The sequence below is a fragment of the Pongo abelii genome, chromosome 5, assembly GCF_028885655.2.
Source record: "Pongo abelii isolate AG06213 chromosome 5, NHGRI_mPonAbe1-v2.0_pri, whole genome shotgun sequence".
Taxonomy (NCBI): domain Eukaryota; kingdom Metazoa; phylum Chordata; class Mammalia; order Primates; family Hominidae; genus Pongo; species Pongo abelii.
Genome location: NC_071990.2, coordinates 113,554,027 through 113,566,043, shown reverse-complemented (window position 1 = coordinate 113,566,043; position 12,017 = coordinate 113,554,027). Strand labels below are relative to the sequence as shown.

Genomic DNA, 12,017 nt, shown 5'->3' with positions numbered 1-12,017 from the left:
TAAAAAATAGCCTTGGCTATTCAGGCTCTTTTTTGGTTCCATATGAATTTCAAAATAGTTTTGTCTAGTTCTGTGAGGAGTCTCAATGGTAGCTTAATGGGAGTAGAATTGAAACTATAAATTACTTTGGACAGTATGGCCATTTTAAAAATATCGATTCTTCCTTTTCATGAGCATGGAATGTTTTTCCATTTGTTTCTGTCATCTCTGATTTCTTTCAACAGTGGTTTGTAGATCTCGTAGAGATCTTTCACCTCCCTTAGTTAGCTATATTCCTAGGTATTTTATTTTTTTTGTGGCAATTCTGAATGGGAGTTCATTCCTGATTTGGCTGTCAGCTTGACTCTTCTTGGTATATAAGAATACTAGTGATTTTTGTACATTCATTTTGTATCCTGAAATTTTGCCCAGTGTTAGGGAAGGGCAATGAGTCCCCTGAAATAAAGTTGTAGACATCAAAAGAGAATAAGGAGCGGAAAACGGCTATCTCCCTACTCCCAGTGAAGTTGGAAAGAGAAGGGAAATGACAATTCTGGGTCTCTCTAGAAAGGAAGTCAAAGGCAGATTCCAGAACATGCTCAGACCCCAGCCCTTTTGGGGCAGTTGTAATCTCAGAAGTGGCTGACTCAGTAAATCAGAAAAAATACAACCCTAAGAGACCTGAATAGTTGGAAAAGGAGACATCATGAGAGTACAAGGATGACATATTGGAAATCACAGTCTGGGACCATGTAGATGTGGTAGAGGAAGAGGGGTACCAACTTCAGACTGTATGTGAGAGACGGACCAAACAGCATAAACACGAACACATCCAATGCTTTATAAATTTATTTGCAAGAAAATATAACTTCTACAAATAAAAAATAAATCCAAAAGCAACCTTGAAAACAATTTTTGATGAATATGTGTTACTTAACATGGTTGATAAGAATTCTTATAAATCACAATAGTCCAATTATTGAGATGGGCAAATGATACTTCCCATAAGAATATGAATCACCATTAACAATACATTTTGGTCAAAGTCCTTTGTCTTTCAAGAAACCTCATGTGGCTGTGTTTCAAACAAAATAAAAATGAAAAACTTAGTTCTTCCCCAATACCAATTTGTCTCTCTGAAATTTCATGCCATATCAACAAAATAACTCACACTGGCTGTTTAATTTTTCTTCCTCCTCAGACATTATCTGGAATTACACAAAATAGCTTGAAATAATGAAAAAGATATTGTCTATCCACAAAACCTAATATCTAGCTTACTTACAGTCTAATATTGCTCTATTGTTATTTACTATAAGACAAAGGCACAGTATTGTCTCTAATTACCACAGCTGTTTGAGATACAATTATCCACACCTACAGACTAGAAAACTGAGGCTTAGAGTACTTAATGACATCCCTAAAGACCCCAGTTACCTAGCTACAAATTCTACAAAATTTACCCCAAAAATCCAAAAATTGTTTTGCTACAAAGGCTACAAAATCTACTTTAAAAATTTACCAAGTCTTTGCACTATAGCACATTATCTCTTCCTCAATCATGTTGACCTTTCTCAGGCCAAAATTCTCTTTCACCTCTTAGAAAGCTTCTAGGAAGGGTTGATTTTCTCATGGGCAGATGGTCAGGACGTTGCCACTCTCCCCTTCTCCCAAGAGCTCAAGACAGAAGAATGGACGCAAAGGCTCCAAAGAGAAGAAACCGTCATGTGTATAGATGAGGACATTATTGTCAACATCAAAAAACTGGATTTTTTCTAAGTCAACATCCAGGAAAATTCCCACACGGCGAAGGCCAGGGCTTGCAGGAATTCTCTCCAGATCGGTGTTAGCATGGATTGCTCCTGCCTTCATGCTAATGATCCAGAAGCCATGCTCAGGGGATAAATCACTGCTCTTTCTGTCAGCCGACTCCTTGCAGACGCCCAGGGACCATGACTTCACCTCTCCCACTTCAACCTCCCAGTAATGTTGGCCGGAGGAGAAGCGGGGAGTACCCAGGACACAGGTCAGCCTGGGATCTTTTGTCAGGTCGTGGTGGATCTTCCCACACTGAGCGCTTCTTAGATCACTGGAGAAGACAAGGAGGGAGCTGGCAGTGGCTGCATCCAAGGTCACATCCTCCCGAAAATGCCGGAGCTCCTCCCTCATGTCCACACTTTCCTCAAATTGGTTACCGTGGAGCTTGGTGATGAGTGCTAGGGCTCTCACGTGCCATTCCTCAAAAGGAGGTGCCTTCACCACCTCTCGACACAAGGGGCACATCAAGCGAAAATCATGGTTTTCTAGCATCCAATTCTGGATGCAATTAAAACAGAAAACGTGTTTACAAGAGAGAGAAATGGGACAGGAGAAAAAATTCAGGCAAACTGGACAGGACAACTCTGCTTGCAGGTATTGGGCCATGGCTCCTAAGGGTTACTCCTCAGCCTTGAAGTAAACTGAAATGATCCTTTATTGACTTCTGGAAGCACTTGGGAGCCCTCAGTACACAATCCACTCTTCAATAGTCTAAATCCAAGATTAAATAATACAAATTAATAAATAAGTTATTGGCATACATAAATGAATTATATTATTTAATAAATAATAATAAATTTATTAACTAAGAAATTAAGAATAACAAAAAATAAATAATATTTCTGTTGTTTGTGTATGAAAGTGACACTGAATTGCTAGAGAATCACAGTAATGTAGTCATGGTGATAAAAATGATTTCAAAACTCTTCAAACTCTAGATAATCACAAGACAGAAATAGGACAGTGGAAACTTTCTTTTCAGACAGTGCAGCTTACCTAGTCTGAAGACTTCCAGGTGATGTGTTGGCTGCTCTGGCCAAAGTTTCTCCTAATGGGGGCTGAATTCAAGTGGGTCTTTAATAGAATCTCAGTATAGTCTCCACTCAGTATTTCTTTGTAGATCACCTGCAATGCAGGAAAAAGAATTTTCATGTCTAAATTCAATCATGAAAATAAAGCCAATTCTACATAAATCATCACAGAAAAGAGACTCTAAGGAATCCTCAGAATTTCCAGGAAAATTACCACATGTGAGTAAAGCCAGCAATATCCACTGCAAAATGAGATGCCCATAAATGAATAAAGTTTAAGGAGAAAGTGTTATTAGATGAAATGCTTTAAAGCACTTTAAGAAAACTAATTAAGGCTTGAATTAATGTGAATAAAAATATCATAGTCATCAACTTCTCCAAAATAATCATGCCTGAATACAAACCAAAAAGATGTTCCAGACAAGGAAGATGCCCTCCAGTTACCCCAACTGCTATCAAAGCTTGAGAGCCTCTGGTACTCCCAGAGGACTTCCCACCATGGCTGTCATTCTTTGAGTGAGCTGTCTCTGACATGTTGGGCACAGCATATTGGACCAGGCTAGACCCATGACCCAAAGACAGCCTCGCAAAGCCGGACAGCACCTTTGAGATGATGTGAACAGAGGACTGTTCTCCAATAAGAGCCTGCACTGAGCAGTAACTAGCAGAACTTCTTACCAAGAACCCACAAATCACACATTTAGTGGTGACAGTAGTAACAGAATGAGGGACAGAAAGAGGAGCAGCATCAACATTACCAGAGAGAGGAAGTGATGAACACAGCTGAGGCCAGCCTAAGACTGAGTTACTAGAACTGTCCTACATCCCAGAACACATTCTCTAATCTCTTTCCAACAAATACTTATTGAGCCCCTTCTGTGCTCTTGGCCTCAACTGGACTCTGGAAACACAAACGTGTGGAATAAACAGGGTATCTGCCCACATAAAACTTTGTCTTCCAAGTCCTGATCAGCATTCCAATCACATGGTGCCTGGCTGGCGGACAACCAGAGATTACCTCTTTCTTAAATTCTGTTATCTCTTTCAATTTAATGGGAAATTTAACATGGTGCTGGAAATCTAATTGCCTAACCCACCTTGGAATGTATCTAAGAAAACAATTTTACAAAAGAAAAAAAAATGCTACACTTATTCACAAGTTGTTCATTTCAGTGTTGACTACCATCCCAAATGATCAGGAACAATCGAATTATCTAACAATAATAAAATGATTCCACTAATTATGACACAACTACTAAAAGTGGTCAACTATATTTAAGTGAAAACCCGAAGCGAAGTCTTTTTTTTTTTTTTTTTTGAGACGGAGTCTTGCTCTGTCGCCCAGACTGGGGGTGCGGTGGCTCCATCTCGGCTCACTGCAACCTCTGCCTCCCGGGTTCAAGCAATTCTCCTGCCTCGGCCTCCTGAGTAGCTGGGATTACAAGCATGTGCCACCACGTCCGACTAAGTTTTGTATTTTTAGTAGAGACGGGGTTTCACCATGCTGGACAGGCTGGTCTCTTGACCTCGTGATCCACCCACCTCAGCCTCCCAAAGCGCAGGCGCGAACCATGGCGCCCGGCCGAAAACCCACAAATCTTTTAAGAAATGTTGGAAAATAAAAAGAAACCATTTTAAAACAGCAAATCCATTGTAGTTGAAAACACATACAAATACAAGTTCATGCAGAGAGTGACCTGAGGTTCATATGTAAAACTTTAAATGGCAAAGTTATAGTTAAAGGTGAAGAAAGCTCCGTGGCACGGGGAAAAAACTAGTTCTTTCTCCTCTAAAATAAATAGTTAAAGGCATTCGAAAACACCAGTTTGTAGCCAAACACAGAATAGGACATTGGAAATAGCTTAAACAGAAGGTATAACTTACCTTGACTTGGAGACTTCCAACAGAATTCTGAAAAATCCGAAGCCTGCGTCTCTACCTCTACAGACCTCTGCTCCTCTCAGAGTTTCCGCACAGAGACACCGGCGTTTTCATACTGCCTGGAAAACATTGTCCAACCAATCAGAGTCGGAGGCTCCGCCCCAAAGGTTGTACCACCCTAATCTGAGTAAACTCATCAACCCACCCTTCCGTTTATGATGATGACATTAAAGCACACTTCAAATTATATAGTAAAAAAATTCAAAATTTCTTAATAACTCCTTGAATTAGAGTGAATCTCCTGCCATCTGCTCTTGTCTCTAATTTCAGAACTCAACTTTAAAAAGCAAAATGTGTTGGAGATCAAATACAGAAATGCACTGTTGAAACCTAATCATCTCGTGGCTAATGTAATCATTGGTGTTCCCATTCCTGAAAGAATCATGAGTGGACAGGATCTACAACAGTTTTCATGTCCTTGGACTCAACAATTCTACTCTTAGGGGTACTTACTGGACAGGATAAGAAAGATGGCAGCTAGGCAAGGCTATTGTCCTGTAATTATTAATAATTCCATTTTTTACTCTCAAAAGTGTTCTTGGATGAACGGTAAATTTTATGGTGTCTGTATCCAGAGCAGAAGGAGCAGTCAAAGTCACAAGAGAGGAAAGCTAAGACAAAAACTTCCAAAAAGGGATTTGGAAGGTGAATGAAGTCCCATTGTAGAGAGGATCGCTGGAATATACGTTTTCCCCAAGAGAGACTGCATTCTAAATAACCTCTCCTTTCTCAGGCTTCCTGTTCTGCAAGGCCCAACACACAGCTTACACAGCTTTTACTTCAGTTTTACCTGGTGCTATCTCCATTTCTGTGAGTTAAATACTTGCAGGAGCAGGTCTCAAGCGTTGTTGGGGGTTTTTTTGTTTTGTTTTTTTGACACAATCTCGCTCTGTCTCCCAGGTTGGAGTGCAGTGGCTCAATCTCGGCTCATTGCAACCTCCACCTCCCAGGTTCAAGCGATTCTTGTGCCTCAGCCTCCCTAGTAGCTGGGATTACAGGAGGCCAAGGTGGGCAGATCACGTAAGGTTAGGAGCTCGAACTTTTTAAATTGTAATCTCAAGACCCTTTAAACTTGAGATTTTCATCTCAAGAATCCTTACACTCTCTTTTTTAATTATTCAAAAATGTCATTTTTTTCTTTCATTTTATTCTGAAATAATTTTAGACACAGAACATTTGTAGGAATAGGAAAAAGAGATATATTCTTTACCCAGATTTACCATTTGTTTTTCAATTGTCTGATGTTTGTATACACTGTGAAATGATTAAGTCAAGCCAATTAACATACCTGTCACTTCACATACTTATCATTTGGTCATGAACATCTTCAAAATCTACTATCTTAGCAATTTTTAGGTGTGCTATACATTATCATTAGTTATATCCACCATGATGCACAATGGATCTCCAAAGTGTATTCCTTCTATCTACCTGAAAATTTTTTACCTTTTAACCAACATCTCCCCATTTCAGTCTTCTTTCTATCCCAGTGCCCGGTAGCCACCGTTCTACTCCATGCTTCCATGAGTTCAATTTTTTTTATTTTTTTCCATTCCACATATAGGTGAAATCATGCAGCATTTGCCTTTCGGTGCCAGCTTATTTCACTCAACATAATGTCCTCCAGGTTCCATGTTGTTGAAAATGATAGAATTTCTTAAGACTCGATAGTATTCCATCGTGTACATGTACCATGTTTTCTTTATGTATTCATCTATTGAGGAATATCCTGATTCTTTATGCATTCATCAGTTGATGAATATAGGTTGATTCTATATCTTGGCTACTGTGAATAATGCTGTTAGGAACATAGGAGAGCAGATATCTCTTCAATGTACTGATTTTCTTTTCTTTGGATATATATCCAGAAGTAGAATTGCTAGAGGACATAGTAGCTCTATTTTTAGTTCTTCGAAGAACCCCCATACTGGTTTTCATAATAGCTGTGCCAATTTACATTCCCACCAATGGTGTACGAGGTTTCTCTTTTCTTCCTATCTTTGCCAGCATTTGTTATCTCTTCTCTTTTTTATTATTTTTTTTTCTCATGCCTGTAGTCCCAAAACTTTGGGAGGCCAAGGCGGGTGAATCGCGAGGTTAGGAGTTCAAGACAAGCCTGGCCAAGATGCTAAAACCCCGTTTCTACTAAAAATTAAAAAATTAGCAAGGTGTGGTGGCAAGCACCTGTAATTCCAGCTACTCGTGAGGCTGAAGCAGAGAATTGCTTGAACCTAGGAGGCGGAGGTTGCACTGAGCCGAGGTCGCGCCACTGCACTCCAGCCTGGGCGACAGAGCAAGCCTCCGTCTCAAAAAAAAAATAAATAAATAAATAAATAAAAAAACAATTCTTACAGGTGTAAGGTGATATCATTTGCACTCTTATACATAAATGAGAACTCCAAAAAGCTTTTTATTCATATGAATTATATTTCTTCATATTTACAATATTAGAAATTCAAACTGAGAATTTTTTAAAGCTCTATTTAATTAAAATAAAACCATTACATGTTCACATAAATAATATAGTTTTATTTAAACAAATAACTATTTTCTAAAACAAAAACAATTACCTAGAAGAGTTCCATTGTTTTCAATGTTTGCAAACCTCTGTAATTTTTGCTTAATAAAAGACATCTGGATTCTTACATCTACTTTTGCTGAACCTGTTGAGATATGTTGCTTTGATTTAAATATGTGGAAAAAAATGTGGCTTCCCACAGATATTTAGTTGGAAAAGGGAAGATTCTGCAGACTCGCTAAAAGTGTCTCCGGGACCTCCAGGACCTCTCTAACCTATTCAAAGATCATTGCCCTACTACAAATTCTATAACTCTAAGTGACAGCAGCAAATCTTAGTTCCTTGGTAACCAAAAACTCTAATGATGCATCCAGCCATCTTTTTGTCTGGCTTCTGCCATCTCAAAACTAATACATACGATATGGCTAAATATGGAACATTTTCTCTCCTTTTTCCAATAATGGTGGGGCTTTTTTCACTTTTTCATTTAGTTTATTTAACTGCACTGACGATTCCAAATCAAGTTTTTCTCTATCACTGAATAACACCTACTAGGCCCTCAACAGATGTTGATAATAACAAAAAACATCATTCCTTATTGACTCTTACATTTTTCAGCCAGCTCTGACTGTGGCTGGACCATACACTGACTTCGTGCTACTAAGCTTTCGTCTGCCAGGAGAAATATTTTTTTCCCAGAAATACTCACTTTGATTCCCAGATTCTCCATTACTACAGGAATACTGAATTCAGAGAGAAGCACTATTTTTTTAAATTTTCAAGTGCTGGAAATATTGGAAGCCACTTATCTGTGATATCTTAATACTCTCATGACAACATATCAAAAATGTGCATGAACTTTTTTTAATTTTTAAAATAATTTTTAATTATCATTAATGCTTCCATGAGGTAAGATTAAATCACAAATTAATTTTGTTTCCATAGCTTCCTGATTAAAAAAGGAATCAACTTTCACACATGCTAATTAGATAAGATGAAGCCACTAGTGGGGAGGAGGGAATAATCAGATCTATCAGGAATCTAAGATACTTACAAGTGGATGATATGTTTGCACAAAACACAGTTTGCATTTTTCAAAAGGCAGCAGCTGTAGTGCGGCAGCTTTTCACAATTAGCTTCCATCCCCTGGTGTGGGCCAGGTGCTGGCTTGCAACCTCCTCTTCTCTCCAACCCGTGTCCTCTCCTCTCTACTGCCTGGTTGTACATTAAAAGGGACCCTTCTGTCTATCTCAAAGAAGATACAGGGCACCTCTCTGAATTATTAATGCCATCAAAGCCTGCTAATGGAGTTCCCTGGCTCTTCTCTTCAAAAGGAGCTGTGTTTTGCAGATCTGGCGAATTTCATGAAGAGAATATTTTTGGCACTTAGGATATGTAGAGTGCTCCACTTCCACACTTGTTTTAAAGTACAGACTACAGTAAAAACCAGAGATGAGATGATTAGACTCCATAGTTACATATTTGATAACATGTAGTTCCTACTCTAGTTCTATTAAAGAACTCCTTTATTTTTGTTCCTCTAAAATTTTTGTCAAACATATTAAGAAAAAATTGAACAATGTTTGTGCATTTTATGCACATGGTGTGCTTATAGCTGTATAAGAACCGACAACAGATTTCCACATCTACAGCATGTTATCTGCAAGAATAGTTTGCTCTCACCTGAGTCCCTATGTAAGTTGCAACGACCATAAGCCACTGTGGAATAAATGAGTAGTGCTCAGTTACCCCAAGTGGGCCCACCCTTCTTTCACTGGTAGGTCCCAGACCCCAAGCAGGGGCCAGAGGGGGACAGTGTGAATCCAAGGGAATTTCAGGAGTGCAAGAATATGGACACACAGGTGACCATGCCACTTGAGCTCTTTACTTTTGTGGTTTCTAGAGCCAAATATAAGTGTTTTCAGATTATGCATACATTCCCTCCTCTAGTTTAGGGCTTTCAGAATATTTTTGTTTGAATGAGGAAGTGTGAATCAAAATAAGCTTCCTTTCCACCCAGTTATCTGGCATTCAATGTGTTATCAAATTCATACCAACTATGAATCTCTCAAAATGGCTGGAGCCCCACCCCTACTCCAGGATGCAAGATACATTGAGGCAAGCTGTCTACAGTCAGTCCCACCTGGGAGCATCAGCCCCTGGGGTTTGGGAGCTCTGGACACAAGCAGAGATCCAGCCTCGTGGTTACTTCCTCCTCCAACTGATTGATCCTCGTTGGTGGTTGCCCATTACTGTCCAGATAAGGACCCAAATCCCTAACAGGTATCCTGGCCTTGGCCCTGCTCCTCTCCAGCCTCATCTTCTGAAATCCAGACACAAAGCCTCCTTTCACTCCTTTCTGGTGCCCCTCCTAATCCAGGACAGGTGGATTCTCTCTGATTGGAACCATCCCCAGCCGGCCACCCAACTAACACCTACTCATCTTTCAGATATATCTGGGGCATTAGTTCCTCAGAAGAGTATTCCCAGAGCCTCCTAACTAGATGAGAAACCCCTGTGATGTCCTGTTCCAGATCCCTCATCCTTCCTCCTTGGAAGTTATCAGAATGTTAGTTACTATTTATTCATCACTTGAGTAATCTGTGGCTCCCTCACATTAATAGATAACACCTATTGAGCATGTTATATGTGCCAGGTGTTTATTCAAGTATTTCATATGGTTTTGATTACTAAATCCTCTTAGCTCTATGAGGTAGGTGCTATTCTCATCTTCATATCTTGGATAATGAATTTAAGACTTGTGCCACCCACAGGCTGTGTGATCTTGATGTGTTACTAACACCTGTCTGGATTGCCCACCTCTGGCCATCTTTCACATGAGATGGAAATAAACTTCTCTCTTGCTTAAACCAGTGTATTTTATACTTTTTCTATTGTGTGCATTCAATCCAATCAAAGTTTAATTAAAACAGGTGCTAACCTAATTCCTTTACCTTCATGGAACTATGAATCTATGCTATTTTGACAGTCATAGCAACTCATCAGACTTCATCCATGAACCTGGAAATCCAGAATCACAAATCCCATCTTTATTTTCTACTATATCTTTTTTTTTTTTTTTTTTTTTTTTTTTTGACAGGGTCTCTCTCTGTTGCCCAGGCTGGAGTGCAGTGGTGCAATCTCAGCTCACTGCAGCCTCGATCTCCCGTGATCAAGAGATCCCCCACCTCAGCCTCCCAAGTAGCTGGGACTACAGTTGTGTGCCACAACACCCAGCTAGTTTTTACTTATTTTCTGTAGAGACAGAGTCTTACCCAGGCTGGTCTCAAACTCCTAGGCTCAAGCAATCCTCTCACCTCAACCTCTCCAGGTACTGGGATTAGAGGCATGAGCCACCATGCCTGGTTCATATCTTGTATTTTACTGATAGTTTACATCCTGACTGAAGAGACAGATACCATTCATTAGAACTACCATACCATTATTTTTTTCTTTTTTTTTGAGACAGAGTCTCACTCTGTCACCCAGGCTGGAGTGCAGTGGCGCAATCTCGGCTCACTGCCACCACTGCCTCTCAGGTTCAAGTGATTCTCATGCCTCAGCCTCCAAAATAGCTGGGACTACAGGCACGTGCCACCACACCCAGCTAATATTTGTATTTTTAGTAGAGACAGGGTTCCACCATGTTGGCCGGGCTGGTCTCAAACTCCTGGCCTCAAGCAATCTGCCTGCCTTGGCCTCCCAAAGTGCTGGGATTACAGCACAATGAGCCACTGTGCCTGATCTTTTGCTCTCCTTTTAAATGTCCTTGTCAGTACTTGTCTGCCTGACTAGCTCTTCAGCTTTTAACAAATCCTATTAGTGAGTTCCCTAGCATGGTATTATTGCAAAACAAGGAAAGATAATAACTAATTAGCAGAGTCAGCACAGTCCTGTGAACTCAGTAGAGAGAGTCAAATCTTTCAATTATGCAGTGAAATCTTTCAGTTAACTATCATTTAAACACAACACATGATCTTAGTAGCATGCTGCCCATTGTCAGGACGTTAGGCAAAATAAACTAATCAAAATAAATACTCTTCTTCAGAAGTTACCAGGAAAGCCAGCAACACCCAAGAGCACCTGAACATCTACTGAGCGTCTACTATCTTTGAGGTACTCCGTTAAGTACTAGGATCCCTTCCAGAAAAAAATCATGGAATGACACAGCCGATGCCCTTCATGTTATAACATGATGAAGGGAGATAAGACCAGTACATGAGAAGGGAAATAATGTTGTGAAGTAGACAAGACTGTCTACAGTATGTTGCAGTGGACTGCTGGTTACATATATACGTTTTTAGTCACGTCTATGTATATATAACAAAGGAGAATGTATTTTGACTTGTTTCAGACATTCTCTTTCCAGAACCTCCATACAAGTAACGTTTATTTCTTAAAATCATCAAAGACCTTTCAAACCAGTGTTAATGAACCTATCCTACATGAATGGATTCAATATAATTCCTGTAGCTTTACTTTTCTAACCAAGCCTTCCTCCCATCCTAACGCAATTCCAATTACCCATTACCATAACTGTCCTACGGGAAATGTCCAACAAGTATTATGCATTGATAATTTGCAATGAGTTTATTTCTTCATGTATTCTTACCACAAATAATACACTACTATACCCCTGCATCCCATGTCCCTACAATATTTGGGGCAATTTCCTAAGTAACAGATATAAAATAGATGAGCAAGCTAAGTATAGTTCCTGAACTTGCAGA

At 39.6% G+C, this 12,017-nt stretch overlaps 1 protein-coding gene across 1 annotated transcript; it reads right to left on the bottom strand.

The window, feature by feature from the left end:
* Positions 1 to 816: 816 nt before the first annotated feature.
* On the bottom strand, positions 817 to 8,721 carry LOC100447442 (ret finger protein-like 4B). The gene is made up of 4 exons (XM_054558050.2): positions 8,342 to 8,721; positions 4,713 to 4,828; positions 2,794 to 2,922; positions 817 to 2,508 (listed from the first exon to the last, which is right to left on the bottom strand). Exon 4 carries the CDS (start codon positions 2,401 to 2,403, stop codon positions 1,609 to 1,611), a length of 795 nt encoding a protein of 264 aa, XP_054414025.1. The 5' UTR covers positions 2,404 to 2,508; positions 2,794 to 2,922; positions 4,713 to 4,828; positions 8,342 to 8,721; the 3' UTR covers positions 817 to 1,608.
* Positions 8,722 to 12,017: the final 3,296 nt, after the last annotated feature.